Source organism: Microtus pennsylvanicus, chromosome 7 (genome assembly GCF_037038515.1).
Source record: "Microtus pennsylvanicus isolate mMicPen1 chromosome 7, mMicPen1.hap1, whole genome shotgun sequence".
In the NCBI taxonomy this organism is placed as follows: Eukaryota; Metazoa; Chordata; class Mammalia; order Rodentia; family Cricetidae; genus Microtus; species Microtus pennsylvanicus.
The window spans coordinates 32,099,031-32,118,286 of record NC_134585.1 but is presented as its reverse complement, the minus strand read 5'-3'; the positions used below and the strand labels follow the sequence as shown (position 1 = coordinate 32,118,286).

At 42.9% G+C, this 19,256-nt stretch overlaps 1 protein-coding gene across 6 annotated transcripts in view; it reads right to left on the bottom strand.

Annotated features, from left to right (window-relative positions):
- Positions 1-19,256, bottom strand: part of Aff3 (ALF transcription elongation factor 3) — a 498,774-nt gene that overhangs the window by 72,151 nt on the left and 407,367 nt on the right. For 5 of the 6 annotated variants that reach the window (XM_075980378.1, XM_075980381.1, XM_075980382.1 and 2 more), the window contains 2 exons: positions 17,197-17,248; positions 3,258-3,298 (listed from right to left, as the gene is read on the bottom strand). In XM_075980378.1, the coding sequence (XP_075836493.1) occupies positions 3,258-3,298; positions 17,197-17,248 (93 nt within the window). The remainder of the gene's footprint in view (positions 1-3,257; positions 3,299-17,196; positions 17,249-19,256) is intronic. The other variant, XM_075980380.1, reaches the window with a different exon arrangement.

Here is a 19,256-nt window from a genome sequence, read left to right as displayed (position 1 = left end):
AGAAGTGATAATAGGCTAAAACCAAATATAGTTTAGAACGTCAGAAGGGTCTCTATAATTCGGTGTAGGAAAGACTGTGATGATCTGCACTGTCAACTCGACAGGAAATAGAATTACTTAGGAGACAAGTTTCTAGGCATGCCTTGAGGGAAGGCCAAAAGCAGGTTAACAGAGGTGTGAAGACCCGCCTCAACTGAGGGCAGCTCACTTTCACAGGCTGCAATCCCAGAGCAAAGAAAAAGGAGAAAGTGAATGTTATCACTGCTGGGGACACTATTGACTGGCTGTCTCAAGAGCCTGCCATGATGGCTTTCTTCCCATGATGCTAAGTAACTATGACCTCAAATAAACTCTTCCTTCCTTAAGGTGCTTTTTCAGATAGGTTGTCACAGCAACCAGTAATTAACAGACTATTCCATGCTCTAAAAAGCTACTGTGAGTAGGTCATGATCTGAGGTGATGCGTTCCATTCAAAATCTGACAGATATCAAGCAAGTCTGGAAAGATGGCTCAGTGGTTAAGAGCACTGCCTGCTCTTCCAGGTCCCGAGTTCAATTCTCAGCAACCACATGGTGGCTCACAACCATCTGTGATGAGATCTGGTGCCCTCTTGAGGAAGAGACCTGGTCAGTTGTCTTCATCAACTTAGCAACTTAGACCATGAAACCCAATATGGACAAGTACAGGCTGCCCATGCATGCATGCTTCAGCATTGCCAAGGCATAAATTTCATTCATTTTTTTTCATACAATGATGTGGACCCAATGCACAATGATTTTTTTTCTAAAAATATTGGTTTGGTTTATTCAAAACGTTAAGTAATATGATAGGAAAAGGCAGCTGCCATGTGCCCAGTTACTATTCTCTAATTTTCAAAAAACTAGAAAATAATGAATCCAAAGAATTCAGTAGGTATTTTTAAGTCCCAATTTTGAAGAAGAGTTTTATAATTTATTTTTTTCTTAAAAACAAACAAACAAACCAGGGCCTTGCTGGTTGGCCTGGAACACAATTATAAAAGCTGCATATGGTGGCACACACCTCAGGAGGCAGAGGCAAATGGATCCCTATGACTTCAAGGCCAGCCTAGTCTACACAGCAAGATTGAGGCAAGCCAGGGCAACACAGTGAACATTCTGCAGATGATTTCAAATGCTCTCATGTAAGCCCCAGAAAACAGAATGTGTTTCAGAGGAGGAAGGGATAAACTTCTTGATGAGCTAAACAAGCCAACCACAAGATCTCAGTTTGCCCACGGCACCCTTATCTACACTTACACATACCTTAAAGGGGTGACCAACCCGCAGCCATGAGCTGTGCGTGCCTAGGGACAGCTACCAACACAGCCAGCACAGACTCCTAAGCTCATGAGCTGCGTGTGCTTAAGGATGGCTAGCAACGCAACCCAGCATAAACTTCTAAGCTCACTTAAAACGTTTTAAAATTGTAACTCAGTTATTTGGTTTCTGAACACAAATTTTGTCATAATGTTGTGTCACAACATCAAAAGGCTAGACAGGCCTACAGGCTTGTAACAAGACTCTCAAGTGGCTCTGAATGTCGAGAAATATGGAGACAGGAGCTTCTCACAATTGCATCACCAGAGCAGTGTGCTAACCCAAGCCATCACCTGGAAGTGAGGCTAGTTACTCTAATTCTGAGTAAAAAGCTTCCGGATTGAATAGGGGAATATCCCTACTATACTGGGGAACAGGGGAACAGAGACAATGGGGACCCCTCCTTCTGGGAGGTCACTAGCTTGACAGGGGATTTAGTGAGAAAATAAGAAAGAGGTCAAAGGGTTCCTCATTAAGATCTAGCCACACTGGCTTCCCAGGGCTAAGGCATTTGAGGAGAAACCTTTGAATGTCTCAACTAGTTTCTGATGCACCCTGTACGACTTTAAAGGGAATGCCTATTTTCTTAAAAGACGGTTTGGTTCATTCTAACAAAGGTTGTCATGATGCTTCTCATTGTATATATACATAGTTTTATCAAGTATATATTTTTATATTAGAAACTTCATCCATCCAAAGGGGGTAAATCAGTGGTTTGTAGTATATCAACAGTGTTCTAGAAACACTGATATGATATAATATCACAAGCTTTTCATGGTACCTCCCAAAAGGAAATATTACGTGTATTAGTAAAGGTCATTGTATGAATCTAAGCTTCCCTTGCTGTTCAAAGCATTTGAGTCAAAGATTCTCATTTCCAAAGAGAAGATAAAAACGAAGAGAGAAATATGTGTAGGGAGAGTCTGATTATGCCACACAGTGAGTTTGGATCCTGGGTTTTTCTCTCTGAGTTTGATCTCTCTGATCAAAAGGCCCAGAAGTCATGCGTTTGTGGGCTTCCCAACAGCAGCTCTGTATCGCGCGGCAGCTGCTCTTAGAGCAGGCACACTTAGGTGGCTGTCACTGGGTAAAGGTTCTTTAGCCAAAAGAAACAAACTTAGGTTCGGGCCTCCTCAGAGGAAATGCTTTTCACTCATGTGCTCCAGATAATTCACCTAAGCGAGGAGCTGCACCTGGGAGGAGTGCCGGGCTGATCTGGTTTAGCCAGTAACCACACATTCTGAGAGAAAGAAGTCAGAAGGAAGGGTGGGGCAAAGTCTGCCTGGCCAATACTACTGAGGTGTGTGTCAGTCAACTGAGACGCATCACCACACACCCACACACACCTTCGTCTGTTCTAGACAGCGAATCTGTATTTCTCCATTTGGCACTCTCCTTTCAGAAAAAGCAGGGTGCAAATTCCAGTTGAGTAACCCAAGGCAGGAGAAACAAGTCGAGACCAAGAAGCCAGGTGGGAGACCACGAGTGGCTGGCTTGTAGGCATACAACTCAAGAGGAAATCTTATCAAAAGGCAGAGTCCTCTGGGTGAAAAGATATGGAAAGAGTGAAGAAAACACCTCAAAATAAATGAAGTACTTACTGCTGAAAAATGAGCTTGGCTCTCAACCAACTCCAAAGTTCAGAATTTACTGCACCACTCAGGCCTTTCCCCCTAAGTTTCTGGTCTCTTGTTTCACGGCACAACAAGGGATTCTTCGTACTTTATGTGAAATACAACAAGACGATTTCTGCAGTAATAAACCCCATGCACGCATGGCAAATCCAGGCACGCAGAATGTTTAACATCCCAGTCCACAGATTCTTTAGGGACAAAATCCGATTATGAATTATATGCCACAATAAATAGGGCTCAATGTTTCATAAAGCAATTTATAGTTCATAAAAATGACAAAATGTACCTGTCAGATAGAGCGCGGAGAGCTGTTCTCTGGGCTGCCTGCTGGAAGAAAGGACGGAGATGTTTATTTAATATTCTGACTTTTAAATTATGCGCTCAATCAACAATCTCAGAAAAAGCCTGTGTCCCACACACATTTTTGTCAAGTAACTGTTAGCAACACAGTAGTAGAAAGCCCTGCTGTGTCACGAAAGGAAGGTTCTGGGTTATCCTGCACCAAGGCACACTTGCCCATAAGAGGCGGAAGTGGGGGAGGTGCTAAGTACTCTTCCCTGGCTATGTGGGGGCAGTCTCGGGAAACACGGCGAAGACCTGAAGTGATTTTTTTTTCCTACCCCCTGAAATTAGTTTTCCATTGCTTTATCCTCATTTCCTGTAAGAAAAGAAAATAACTTTTTACCAGCGGAGGTGTAAATCTGTGTTGGCATGTGTGCCTCTGTGTTGTGTGTCCACTGATGTGCATATGTGAGCACACCTACGGATGTGTGGGCAGAGTCCGGAGGAGGACACTGGTATTTTCCTCTAATGCTCTTTGTCTTGTTCCCCTGACTCACTGTCTCTCAGGGAACCCGAAGCTCTCCATTTTCTCCAGTTCAAAAAGGCTGGTTGGTCATCAAGTTCCCTGGATCCACTCTTTTCTGCCGATGTTGTAAGCATATTGTGGGCATGCTCAGCTTTTTTTTCATTTTTTGACTGGTTTTGTATTTTGTTTTGTTGTGTTCTTTTACATTTACTAAAGGTCTCCATATTTGGAAAGGGGATGGCTGTCTGGGCAAGAACACAGTATTATGAGATCATTGTTATTTTTAGGCACCGTCATGATGTTGTGACAACAGTTTTGTTTGTTTGTTTTCTAAAGAGCTTTTAGTGACCTGGGGAGCTGGCTTGTTTGGTAGAGTGCCTGCTGTACAAGCAAAAGCATTAGCGTTTGGATCCCTAGCATCCTTGTGAAAACACGCACACATGCGCATCTCAATCACTAGTTTAGCCCAACCAACGAGCTCCAGGGTCAGTGAGAGACCCTGCAAAAGAAAAGAAAGAAGCCCTCCAAGACTGAAATGGAGTGAGTAGGCTGACCAGCCACTGCTGTCCTGTAACCAAGCTGGTCTCAAACGCAATCTTCCTGCTGCCGTCACCCAGCCCACTTCAAACTGACCCTCAAGCTGATGGGCTGCCATCAAGACCTGCATTTGACACATGCCTGTGGTTAATGAGGCTTATCCTGGGCTCCCTACAGACTCACCCTTGGTTCTGACTTGAGGACAGCTTCTCTCAACTCTGCAGCCTCTTTAAGCCTTTTCTGAGCCACTTTGTGATGGTGTATTTTTACATTAGTGTGAGGGATAATGTGTGGTCTGAGAGTTGATGTTAGTCACTGAGACTGGAATGGAGGAACTTGAGATTGCCAATGGGTACCTATCAAGCAAAATTAGGAGCAAATTGCGGCCAACGAGACTGCTGTACTTTGTAAATTTCTGGTTACCCAGTAAATTCCAACATTAAGGAACAACAACAAAAAACATGGATAGTGACTGAAGAAGACACCTGACAGTGAGTGACCTCTGACATGTAGGAGCATCTGCATACATGTGTGTACCCTATCAACCATGAGGGATGGGACTAAAGATCCAGTCTTAACTTAAAGCTAATTGACTCTTTTCTTCCTTGCCTGCATCCAAAGATTCTTCCTGCTGACTTCTAGGACAGGGTGCAGCAAATGTTGACGAGTAGCTGGTTGGAAAAGGATTTAGAGAGCAAAGGGAGACAAACAGAACCAAGAAATGGCTGTGCACACCTGAGGTGCATCCCATAGAGTGGCCCCTGCTAATGACCTTGCAGGATTATGTTGGCGGGTTCTATCCTAAGGTGTGTGGGAAGTCTAGGACAAGGGTGGTTTTCTTTTAGCAAACCCACAGGATGCCCGCTTACAGACTGGGCACTTACCATCCATTAATGTCTTTTATCATTCTTCCAGTCTGTCAGTGAGCTGAATGTCACCGTACAGTCAACACTGTGGGACTCAGCACAACTGCTCAAAGTACTATTTACTTATTTTTAAAATGCTTGATATTTGACTGTACTTCTCATTGTATTTTTCATTATGAACTACTCTACAGAGGACAATCACCATCCATTAAGAAAGGCAACGAGAATGCATTAAACATTTAAAATCACTCTTAGAAAACAGGTATATGACTTTACCTAAGCAAGGAGTGATTACTGAGAAATTTTTGAGCCTACTCTCCTAAACAAAACCAAATCCTTCCGGTTTTGCACCCTGCCTTAATTTATAGTTGGAAAATAGTAGAAGAAATAAACATATATAAAAATATATAGCCAAGAAAAAAAATTACTCAGGTGACTCAGCCTGAGAAACTGGTCATAAACTAGATGGACGGCCCAGTTCCACTCCTTCAAGAGTCACATCGCCGTGACCACACTCTCCTTCCTTAATCTCTCATCAGCTTTTCCTCTAGCTTTTCTCTGATTCAGTCTCCGCGGAGTAGCTAGAGAGGGTTCAGAGAATGCTCCACTGATCTTTCCTGAGTGCATTAGTCATTCATGAATGACTCTGAAGCTCAAGTCTCTAAGACAAAACAAGTTTTCTGCCAGAAATAGTCACTCTCCAAGCTCCCCTCAGGAGATGACATCCCCTCTGTCTTTATCTTAACAAGGCTGGCGCTCGGAAACATAATCAGCAGATATTCTGGTTCCAGGGTATGCTAAAGGAATTACAAGTCACAATCTGTTATCGAAAGGAAATCAAAGAAGAAATCAAATGCCCCTTTGTAACTGGGTCTAGCACAGGGCAAGTCCATAGACACTGGGGTTGGGTTGGGGATAAAATAAAAGGAAGGAAGAGGCTGACATTCAGAGGTGGCTCAGAGCCATCCAGTTTTGTGATGTTAATAGAATTTATGCCTGGATTCATAATTAATTTAATGATGTGTAGGCACTGGACGTGGCACAGGTGATGGGAAAAATAGATTAAGGTCTTTATGGTATCTCTTTGAGTCTGGAGGTGGGGCCGCACATGAAAGGTCCACAGGCACACAACACATAACACATAACAAGACCTGGAGGAAAAAAGAGAGGATGAGTCCAGAGACATGGGGGAGGGAAAAGGAGAGCCATTAGATCAGAACATGGGGAGGTGAGAAGGAAGGGCTAGATACAGAGAAAACAGCGTGAGAGTAAAAGATGCATCAGGCTTAGATCCTGGCTCAGGGGGGAAACTGTACAAGGTCACTGTGGTACAGCTCAGCAGGGCAGCAGGACCATGGCGGAGCAAGAAGCCAATTTCAGGGGCAACAGAGGTCAAGTGTAGGCTTGTGGTTGTATAAGACAACAGGAGATCATTAAAGGGTTTACATGGACAGAAGCTGGATAAAGCATGCTCGTATATCCTGTGTAACTTCCTGTGGACCTATAATAAAATACAGCAGAGGCACGGTTGATACAGCGTATATTTTCCGATGTCACACTGGATTCTGTTTTGTGTGGCAATTTAGTTTAGATAAGAAAGGACTAGATGTGAAGTTATTACGAAGCTAAAATGATCAGAAAAGGGAACTATCTGACAGCAATGAAGATGGGGAGAACATGGCTATACTCTGCAGTTCTAATAGAGGGGACTGTCTCTGGTAGGATATGGCCAGGCAGGTCAGAGATGGCACTGGCACCAGATTTCACGCCTGCGCACTTGACGTGAACAGAGACCACTGGTGGAGATGTGGGATGGGGTGTAGGAGTATGGGTAAATGTAGACGAGGTCTTGTGCTGTTAAGTTCAGTCCATGTTGCATGTTTACACAGATGGTGGGCGATAGCAGGAAGTAGTAGACTAAAGTTGTTAAACACCAAGCAAACAGAGACACCAATAATAGGGCGGGAGTGGCAGCTCCGTCAGTGTAAGGACTTATGTTTGCACCCCAGAGCCTGAGGAGGAGATACAGTGGCAGGCACTGATAATCCCAGCTGGTGGTTTTGGGGGGGGCACGTATCCTGGGGCTTACTATTCAACCAGCCTGTCCTAATTTACAAGTTTCAGATAAAATGAGAAACTGTTAAAAAAAAATGAAATAAGTAGAAATAAAGGTGAACGAAACCTGAGGTAGATCTCCGGCGTCCTCACACACATTCCCACTCACAGACACATGAATACGCATGCACACGTACCCGCCCCTTTCTCGTACACTGTTCTGGATCCTCACTTTGCTAGTGTTACTCCTCTTGGCGGTCTCCTCCGTAAGCTTCAGTACTGTTCGTTTCTAGAGACGCAGTCTGAGAAGCCTTCTGCTCAGCAGGCTTGCTCCTCATCCTGTTCTGTACCACGGTTAGGCAGAGCCAGGGAGGACAATAACTTAACCTCTGTGTAAGAACACTCTGAGAATGACAGGGGATGCTAACCAGATGGCAGTCGGGGGAAGGAGGAGAAAACTGCCTTGGCCGGGTACCCTGGGTTGTCTGGTTGTTCTAATAAAGACTGGTCTGTGTGAACACTGCTTGCTTTTTATGAAACCCACATTGAGGAGTCATACATGGACAAGGCAGAATTTCAGAGGTGACAGAACTCATCAGTAAAGAAAGCCAACGGCTGAATCAGGGCAGCAGAGGACAAACAACTGTGGCCCTTGAAATTACAGGCAAGCCAACATGTGTAAGGTTTTCTGGTTCTTTCCCGGTGCTTCTCCCGATTTAGACTCCACCTAACTCTGAGAGTTTTTTTTTTTTTGTAATTGTTTCTTTGGCTCGCCACTTGGTGCCCTACTCCTGGGATTCTGGGTCTGTAACAGGATGAAGTACTACTCATCTCTGGGGAGCTTGCCACTTGCGCAAGATGGTATTTTAATTTTGGCTTTCTATACTACCTTTAAGATGATACAAGACAGAGAACTTAGTGCATTCTTCCTCACACGTGAGGGTGTGAACTTCTGGGCATGACTAAGGCTTCTGAGGGGTTAGGGAAGGCATATGTACTTTTGTTAAGCATTTCCAGGATGTTCTACTCCCTGGAGGAGACATATTCTGATTTACCTATGGCTCTGTTGGGTTCTGCAGGCCATTTCCTTTATAGACTTAGAGTTTGCTGTTCATTTAAGAGAGAATTTGATCTCACCACAACCTCGCCAACAACTCTAGATCACGACGGGACTGCCTAAAGAAGGACAATCCTGGCTGTGTTAGGCGTGGGTAGGACCAAAGGCCACCGGAGAGTAACTAGGATAAACCTAATTGATACATGCTGCTGGATAACAGAGAGCTAAACCTACTGACCCTCTGAATCGAGAGGGGGCTCTTGTGTGAGGGTAGCACCAACGTCTGGATTCTGAGAAAGCTCTGGGAAGACAACAGTGCCTTCTCAGAGGAAGGCAGCACATACATGTCAGTGCATGGCTGCCCGCATGTTTACGAAGCCAGCTGAGCTTCTGGGAGAGAGTCTACAGGACGCTCTGCCTTTACAGTTCTAGTTCTCGACAATGGGAGATTAAATTTGGAATGTGGATGGTGACACTAGAACACAGGTCTGAATCATTGGCAACCTGAATGCAGCCACAATTTGCACAAGACCCAAATGGCGATGAATCATTGATAATGGTCATTTAAAAATATACTCCAAATTTTAATCGATATGAAATATATTATATTAATGAAGTCCACTGTGATATGTGTTTATGATATATGATATGTGTTTATGATGTTCAATGATCACATCCGGATAACAGCATCTTTATGATCTCAAGCATTTATACTTTCTTTGTGTCAGGAATATTCAAAATCTTCTCTACCAGCTATTTTGAAATATGTGAACAATCGTTGTCAACCATAGTTACCTTTATTCTGTTCTAGAACATTTGAAATTATTCCACTTGTCCGAATGTACTCTAGTCCCATTAAATCATCATCCCTCCATCCTTCCCTCAGTCTTCCTCCTGGGCTCCGGTTCTACTACAACTTCACTGGGGTTCTCTTTGCTCTAGCAGTTGGATACTAGGATGAGTCATTTCTCACTCTGTGAGCTTCCAAATGCCTTTGGAGCTTTTACAAATGTCACATATGCTACCTTAGTGTGATGCTTTGGTGGAATTCCCTTAACGTCCCACTGGACTTTGTGGGTATTCATTAACTGTGAATGCAAGCGCAGTCTACACGGTACTTTCTCTCTATATGAAGACCACACAGGAAAGTGAAATAAATACCTTGGTAGCTTTGTTATAACTGCCATCTATGACTGAAAAAAAAAACCCATATCTAAGCCTGAATTTACGTTATATTCAAACTCTTCTACTAAAATATACCCAATATTTGAGAGTAAAAGTAGGTTTGTAATGATCAAGATTATGCCAGTTGTACCTTCCACACCAATCATGCAGGAGAAAGAGGAAACGCTTCCAAGTACATTACTGGTGTTTGAATTTTCACTTCCCATATGAACATAACTCTACAGCCACTTATGGAAGTGCACACACTCTTTCTAGCACTGCCTTGGACTTTTAAGAACAACACCTTAAGGAGATGACAAACCCAGAGACAAGGCTGATCCACCTTCCGCAGAGAGAAATCCTGGCTAACCTGTACCTTCCACGCTTCAGGTGTGGTAATGATTGTGAGTAGTACCAAATATGAGCCTTTCCTATCAAATACTATAAAATTTAGTTTTAGGATAAGGAATTAAAATCTTTTTGTCTTCCTCACTTGGTAAGACTTTTATGCAAATGTTTCAATCATTCCCACCCAGTAAGACATTGTTTGCACAAAGACCCAATGCTCTATTATTGATCTTGGTGGCCTGGAACAGTAACCTTTTCTCCCTGTAACCTTTCCACAGCCTCCTTCATGTCTTACTGACCAGTTCTAATTAAATAAGAATGTGAGGTCTAACCCCAGCCAATGGGGAAAAGACACAGCTACTAACTGTTTTAGAATAAAAATCAAGTACACTTTTCTCTTTCAGGGTGTGTTCATTCTTCCAAGCACACCCTACTGATTAAAAGTAAAGTATTTTTAAGAGAATGGTGGTCTCCTCCTTTGCCACCCCAAAACACATTTCTAATGATTCGGGGGCTCTGTCTGGGAGCCTAGCTTACCTATGGTGTGCTGTGGACCCACTTTTAACAACTGTCTGATCTGTTTCTTAGAGATGATTTTATTCCATTCAACACAACCAATGGGTTGATAGAACCGGGACGTGCCAAGAGCCCTTGGATGACAAAAATGGCTTGTCTCTGTGCTTCTCCAGGCTAAGAGTCTCCTGAGAAGAGCTGTGCTTCGGAGATAACCAGCCCCACACATGAAGGAAAATTAGGACAACAAAAATGAAAACAAAAATTTCTAAATGCTATCTGGACCAAACACTCGAATACCTGACTGCAGATAATTCCTTTGCTGCAGGACCTCTCCCACACCTGGAGAGATGCGGCAGTACACGAAGACAGCAGACAATTTAGACGCTGGCATTCCCCCACAAGCTAAGGAAGAAAACAAACACAAATCCCCCAAACTCGGCATCATGGAAGTCACAGCACAAAGGGTCATTCCTCCCAGTTTAAGGAACCTGTTCTGGAGGGAGAATCCCACTTTCATTGCCAGCTAACAGTGCCACTGATCGCTAGGCTGAAGAATGGCCCATGAGCTACAGAGGCTGGTTTCCCTGAGCTTCTAGAATGAAGGGTCTGGGTGGTGGTACTGACATCTGTTAATAACAAAATATTGCCTTAGTTAAAAAAATATAGCTCCTTGTGTGAATTCTACAGTTTTAGCAAACTCCATGGTTTTCTGTCTTTGTGTTAATCATTTGTTTGCCTACATTCAGTGGATCATCTTTTAATTTTTATATAATTTTTTTACATTTTTCAGATTTCCATTCATGGTGTTGAGGTTGAAGTCAAGGCACATTCTTCACCCTGGGCTTATATAAATCTCACTGAGCCCCAAAGAGAAGCTCTCTAAATCATTTTAGGGAACAGCGTACGAGGCTTTGCACATTTGTGGACAGTGAAATTTAAGTTAACTATTTCAATTTTGGAAATTACAGCTGACTTGAAGTGTGGCTTTCAGGGGCTTCCATTATTTGATAGAGAAATTTTCATTTACTTTGGATGACAGAAAGGTTTTGCTTATAAAATGAGTTACCTAACTGCACGGTAGGGCTGATACACAAACCCACCCTCCTGCTGAGCACCTAACATTTGCTTCCTTGATTGTGTTCAAGTTCAACTTCCTTGAGTTCAGATGGGTACTCGTTCCTAGACAGGTATGACAAAGAGCTGACAGGCAGGCGTCTTCAATTGTACTTCCATACAGAAGGGAAACTATCTCGGCAATACTATCAAATTGAGTGTTTACTCAGGAACATGATTACAAGACTAGAAACAGAACCAAATATAAGCTACTTCCGCCCCCCCCCCCCGGTGTTCCTGTTAGGTTTAAAATATATACCATATACCCTTTTGCATCGTCCTTCAGAAACAAGGCATTTTCTGGCAATGAAAATTTACTTAAAGTTTTTGTGGTTAAATTAGCACAGTAAACATTACTAATGTGTAATTCATCTTGAGCAACAAGCCAGCAGCTTGCATGGACATGTGGAGCTTAGTAGGCATTTAAGACTATTCTTGGAATGATTTATGCAAAATATGTCTAGCTCTTGTTTGGATACAAATAACATCTCTCATACACTTCATTTCTCATGGAAGAGAAACTTGATTTTGGAGCCATGCCCCCCAAACCTGGTCCTGATTACTGCTTCCACCCCTGTTTATATAATTCTACACAGTTTTGGCAGGAGTCAAGCTCACATACCAGGGTGTTGGCTTTTATGAATCTCCTGGGATGTGAATGTCACGCTGACTGGATGAACTCTGGCCACAAATCCCAGACAAGCACAATGACTCTATTTATTCAGACTTGGCTGCCTGAATGCAGATTGACTCTGTGTGTAATAAATTTTCACAGGCCAAGAACCTCCACATCAACCAAGCTGAGGCCGAGAACTAAAAAAAAAAAAAAAAAACAACAAAAAAAACTCACTGAGAGGAATTGGGCTGCAGAGACCTCTCCTTCTAGGCTGCATTTCATTCCGTGACCGCATCATGCGCTCCCTGACTGACACGCACTGTCAATGCCTTTAAAGTTTTCCTTTTCAATGTTTTCAAAGCTCTGTTTTCTGTTATGCAGTTGCCATATGAAAATGAAACAAGGGGGTGGGGATGAAGAGCAGAAACCTGCTTTTAATAGCTGACCCCGAGCTGGCGTGAGTCATCAGTGACTTCTCCAGGCCTGAGCGGAGAACTGAGATAGGGCTATTTCTCTGCCACTCCGTAAGAGGCCAAATGAAACATGATGGCTGCCCTGTGGGGCTCAGCGGCCCTCACCTGCAGTCTGGACACGCCAGGGGCACAGAGGCTTTGGATTCTTCCTGACAGACAAGATTATTACTCTCTGCATTATAAATAAGAAAATAATTACCTCTTTAGCTTGCAGATTTATGTTAATGACATAGATATCTATTAAATTAATTGTATGCTCTCCAAATATTGATTGGGGATTAAAAGGTAACTTTCCTTCATTGTGTTGAGAAATCAATTAGGCCAGTAGAAAAATTCCCCTCTACAGATTAAATCCGATGATCGCCGTCTGTAAAATTACAACAGTCAGTTTAAGTGGATAAACTACACTCATTTGAAGAGAAAAATGCACTTATATAATTAAAATGAAAAGGCTGCCCAATCTCTGTGGATAATGTGGTTACTTGGAGCTGCAGGCACAGACGTCGCCATTCAGAGTGGATGGCTGTTCCCTTGCTCTCCCTGAGCTCCGGATTTGTCATCTCGGAAACCCTGCGAGCAGCTGACGCTCTCTCAGTTACTGCTTGCCAAAAGTCTCAGTCATGTGTCCCTTTCCTCATGCCTCAGCTGCAATAATCCTGTCTAGAGATTTGCTCTGTCTCACTTCCTAAGCTTTCCCCAGACTCAAGAAGCAGAGATTATCATTTTGACCAGAGGGTGAGACACGCACTAGGATTCCTCTTTCTTCCAAGTCCACCATGGAATTCCTTTAAGGCACAGAACCACTCATCGGAAGTCTTCTGATTCCTTCACAGTTTTCCAGGCGACAGTTAACTGGTGGAATCTACTACATACACATCCAAACCAGGAATCTGTTCTCAGATCTGCTCAGACCTCATCAAGTGAAGGATTCTAAGAGTCTTTATGACAGAATGCTTTCATTTCAAGGGTGTCACAGCCACCTTATAAAGTAAACCTTGCCATAGTTGAGGACACAAAATTCTGTTATCTCTGAGAGATACAGTGAGGAGATCCCATTCTCTTGGCTTTGGGGGTGTCAGCTGGAAATGGCTGAGAAAACCTTGTAACCTTAATATTGCTTGACATAAATGTCCAGCATAAAATGAATGTGTGTAGGAAATGTGTATAGAACTTCCATGCAGATAGTATAGACGCCTTTTTTCCCCCTCAAGCAGGCATGGTGTCTGTAAATTCATGTATAGCTGCCTTATAATCTTAGGTCTTATATTTTTCTCCTGTCACTCAACATGTTTATTTAATGTTTGGGATTAGAAAAAATATCCGTGTTTAGTAAGAGAAATAAAGGCAGAACAAAGGTCATCTTTGCTTTTGGATGTTAGTCCGTAGGCCCTTAAATCCCAGTTTAAGCCAGTGCTCTATGTTTATTTATGCATCCATTCAACAGAGAGAACCTCTACTGAGCCAGACAGACTCTGTTCTCGGCGATTTTTCAGTTTTGTTGATAGGAATAGCTACTGTCTAAAGTAAACACCTGCACTGTAACCAAAATTAGAATGAGGTCCCCGAGAAAGGGTAATTAATATTACTGAGAAAAGGACATGCCATGGTCTCTCTGAGAAAGTAACTTTATGTACTGTACCTTCAGGAGCACAGGTATCAACTAGGCAAAACACAGAGCAGAGGCCTGTGGAAGCCCTGAGGAAGATGAGCATGGCTTGTTGGAAGACCTGAAAGAGGCCCATGAGACTGAGTGCTGGAATAAGCTCAATGAGAAGGGGGAGGTGTGGACAAGACTGGACTGTGCAGGCTGGTAGAGGCCATGGTATGAGCATTTCATTTCTCTCCAGGAGGAATAAAAATCTCTATTTTAGATCAGAGCTTGCTGAATTAAGAGCACTTGCTGCTCTTGTGTGGGACCCATGCTTGGTTCCCAGCACACACACTAGGCTGCACACTAATGCCTGTTAATTCCAGTTCTAGGGGATCTGATGCTTTCTCTGGTCTCCATGGTTACTGCATGCATCTGGTAACCATACAGACAGCAAGATACACATATAAATTAAAAATAATAGTTTTAAAAAATAAATGATTTGATCTGATATACATTGTAAAAAGATCACTGAGTACCAGCTATTACAGAGGTTGCAGAACATCAAGATGACAGTTCACACAATGCTGGTTTAAATTAGTTAGGATAGAAAGAGGCAGGCAGACTAATATTTAATTTTGCAAGTTACATTTACAGGAGTTAGAGAAGAAAGGCAGATTTGAGTGAGGGAGAAGGATGTTATAGTCATATTTTATTTATGTTCTAACAAACCTTGTCTAAAGATCAGAGTGCAAAGCTAGCCACACTAGTTAGTCAAACAGGCCAGGCAGTGGTGGCACACACCTTAAATCCCAGCAGCCACACTAGTTAGCCACAGAGGCCAGGCAGTGGTGGAGTACGCCTTTAATCCCAGCAGAGAGGAATATAAGGCAGGATGAGACAGGAACTTATGCTCTTTAGAGTCTGAAGATTTTGTAGAGGTAAGAGCCCTCTAGTGATTGGCTGCTTTGCTTCTGATCCTTCAGCTTGAATCCCAATATTTGTCTCTGGGTTTTTATTAGTCGTGCTACAGGATGTGAAATGCTGTCTTCATGTCATGCTATAGCCATCACTAAAAACCTGATCTCACAGCAGCTACAGCAGCCTAAACTGAGAAGGCCCAAGAATGGGCCTGCCAACAGCCAATCATGGGTCAGAAAGGACTCATGGGACACCCATCTTTTCCCTGCTGAACTACTGGCAACTGATGAAATCTGGGGGGCAGGGGAGACAGTCATTGTTTTTAGTTGCATACTAAAAAGTGAGCCCACCAGTCTCTAAGGCAGAATAAGTATAATACACTACATACACATATGGAATTATTAAATAAACTTAATCAGTAAAAACAGTGGGGGAGTTATGATTTTGTGATTACATAAGAGCATACTTTAGATCCAAATAGAACAGCTTAATATAATTAATGTCGATAATTTAACTTAAATTATCATATGCAAAAACATTGTTTGGAGTCTTGTTGATTACTGTGTAAAAATCATTCATTCTGAGTGTTCCTTTTACAAAAACATAGACAAAGGTTGAAACACAAGACTAAAGGGTCTGACCAGTACAGTACAGTGTTACCAAGGACTGTAGACTGGGAAGTAGACAATAAAATGAACGATTCGGTTGACTTTAGAGAATGTGAATAGTACAACATTAATAATGAGTTTCTTAAAGTGCATTTTCACTGGAAGTATTTCCTGCAAACAGTTCTAGGAACTGTTTAGCCTGTGAATCCTTTCTCTAATATAAACTATCCACAAATTGCATGCTTAAACCCATTTGTACCTAGCTGAGCCTCTCAGTGGTATAAAATAGAGGTGAAATCATTTCTTTTAGTCACATAGATGAGAAAACGAAATTAGAAGTGCGTCTGTTTTACATTTCTTCGATGACTGCTGAGCTCTGGGGATCTGACTGCCTGGCATAGACATCTAGCCAAAATTCTCGAAGTCTAGGAGTCCTTTATGCTCAGCTCCTCTTCCTCTCTAGGGATGTTCTCTGTTTGCCAAGCGGGTTCCTAGATTCATGGAGTCTTCTTGTACCCGGTGCCTTAGCTTGTCTCAGAGATAGGAGAAGCCTTCTGTGACCCCATGTGAATGCTTACGTTCTGCTCAGGCACACGTCTTAGTAACGTTCCTCTGGATCTTCTCTCCCCTTGGCTTGCTCTCTAGAAACACTATTTGTATTTGCATGCCTAGACAGCAAATCACACATACACAACATTTCATGACACCTTCGAATCAAGTTCATGATTTCAAAATCAATTCAGTGGCACATGCATTCAGCCCAGCCACATAAAGATAACAGGAAAAAAGAGAACCCTCCAAACTGTCTCTCTAACCTACCCTGTTCGTCCAAATTCAACAAAAGGCAATGTAGGTGACGGGGGCAAATGAAAGGAATGCAGGAAAATCTGTCTTCAGTGTTTTGAAACCTGCTTTAAGATAGAAATGTTTCCTGAGATGCAGAAGTGAATGTGATGAATGCTAAGTGGATATTTTTTCACCTTAACTGACTGATCAGGAGACTATTTATAGCCCCCCTGACTGATGTCTCAAGCTGGTAAATCAACAGCAAGGGAGACTATTTCAAGCACATTTATCATTTAAGACAAACAGCCGAGACCGCGCGTGATTATTTTTTATTCATCATCTTCGCTCACCTCTGTGCTCGCTCCTTCTCGCTGTTAATAATATCTGTATAAGGCTCCTCAATATTTAATGGTACAGCCTCCCCACTGCATGCTGATGAGTGTAAGGTCACATGTTTGATCTCAAGAAGGCCGGTTATCTTTGCAAAAGATGTAAAAAAAGGGGAGGGGGGATCTGCATTTCCTAGGGAAGCCTGATTCTATCAGTTTTGTTAGAAACACTATTGTTGGTCTCTATGCCATTAAAGGAGAAATCACAAAATGAAAGCTTTTAATGGGAACGGAGCTCAGGACGTTTCAATAGACTGGCCCAACAGAAACTCAGGAATGGCAGCACAATGCCCGGTATCACAGCACAGCTTGGTTTAGGGTCTCAGTTTACCCTCATCTGTGCCTCATGGACAAGACAGCAACACACAATAAAACCTTACCTGTTCACTTTCTTCGTCATCACTACTTAGTTTAAGGTCATCTTCTAGCATTCTGAAAGGAGGAACAGAGAGATGCAGACACTTAGATTCAAAATCCTTCAATACTGATTTCTATTCCCCCCACCCTTGTATTGCAAGTCCCCTGATGTACTTAGGGAAGAACAGAGAGTCACAGCATGAAAATTAACCCTCACGACAATCACAGGATGAGATGGGGCTCCCTCAGAGTTGGCTGTTGTAGAAAAACAGAACCAAACAGGGACTGTTCCCTGGGACGTTTAAATTTCATAACTGTTTGTTCAGTGTTTTCCAGGCTTAAGAGCTAGGCTGTGTCCTGAGGCCTGTCTGGGGATGATCATGGTAAAGGAAGTGGGAGAGCAAGCAGAATTCTGCTGAGGGCCATGCAGCCATAGTGTTGAGTCACGAGTGACATTTATTCAGGCCCCTCACAGCCTAAGTGCTGGAGAGAATGCCTACTCCAGGATCTGCTGAGTAGAAGGCAGGGCACTTCTGAAGAGTCCACGAGGCCCTTTCCACAGGGCACCATCCACCATGCGCCCTGACCTGCGGCAAGTCCATGAGGGCCAACAACAAACAGAGAAGTGCAACTGTGTACCCTGCTGTTCTTAGTGACGAAACACAGCTCCTATCAGTGTTGTTGCGATTAGCTCTTCAGAGTGCAGCTGTTTCAGATTCGTCCCTTGCCAAGGGGATCTTGCTCAGAGATGCACTCTCTATAATGTGCGCAGTGCACTCAGAGCTGTTTGCCTAAGAGCAGGGAGAGTCCACTGGCGTGAGCCCAGGGCTCCAGACACCGGTCTGGAAGCTGTTGAGCTCTTGTATCTAAAGACCTCAATGTCTTCCTTTAAGTCAGCTTCTGAACTGCTACCAAACGTGCCCATCATAGGCAGGTAGTTCTATTTTAATGCTATTTCAGTGACTTTGGGGGTAAAGTGGGGACCTGGGGCTGTCAGGGCATGGACCCAGTTATGAAATGTTTAAGCTCTGGGGGTGGGTGGCATACGGCACCGTTGTTCACCCCGTGGAAGGTGAAGGGTATACCTGGCGATCCTGCTTTAGATTCCATGAGTCTAAGAAAACGGTTTCTCCCATCACACAATGTGGGGGAAAAAATCCTTTCTATTTGATCAGAATCATCTAGAAAAAACAACTGCAATTGAACATGTGTGTTTTTTGGCCATTATCTCCTATCCACAGGGCAGAACACAGCATTTATATTGTATTAGTTGTTCTAAGTCTGAAGGGAAGATTTAAAGCTATGGGGAAATGTGAGTTCGTTATATGCAAATCCAATGACATTCTGTAGAAGGGAGCAGAGTGTTCGCAGATTTTGATATCAGAGGAAGGTATTGGAACCAAACAATCCCCCATGGACATCAAGAGACAACTGTATTTGCTTCTGACAATGTGACAACAGGGTCTCTGAACATTTAAGAAACTCACAGAGGTAAAGAGGCTGAGAAATAAGGATGTTACAACAAAGACTACAAACTAGGCCATGTGCTCTCTTTGAAGGTCTTTGTTGATGTCACCTAGTGACTACAGTAGGGTTATGTATTTTAGCTTCTAAAAGTTGATTGAGGTCTACAGAGGTTAGTAAACAAGCCCGCTAGCCCAGTATCTAGGGAGGCCTGCCCTTGGTTGGTCACACAGGCGGAAGTCACTAAGGTAGACTTTAATGCTGTTTAACAACAGCAAAGATGTTGATAAAAAACACATAATAAAATTAAATTTTGAAAAATTGATACCAGAGACCAGAAGCCTAACCAGAGATACCGAGAAGTGGGATTTTACAATCTTGGTACCTACAGAGCTGTAGACTGCTGGATACAGCAGCATGGTGGCTTCACAGTAGAGTGAGAGGCAAGTGACTGAGATTCTTGACACCTCCAGGATGCAGGCAGGACATTTTAACGTACAATGAAGTGACTGAGACTTTATACATTTTTTTTTTTTACTTAAAATCTGCTAAGACAACAGTTTCTTTTTTAAAAAATATTGTATGTATGTGTGTGTAAGTATGTGTGTGTGTTTGAATG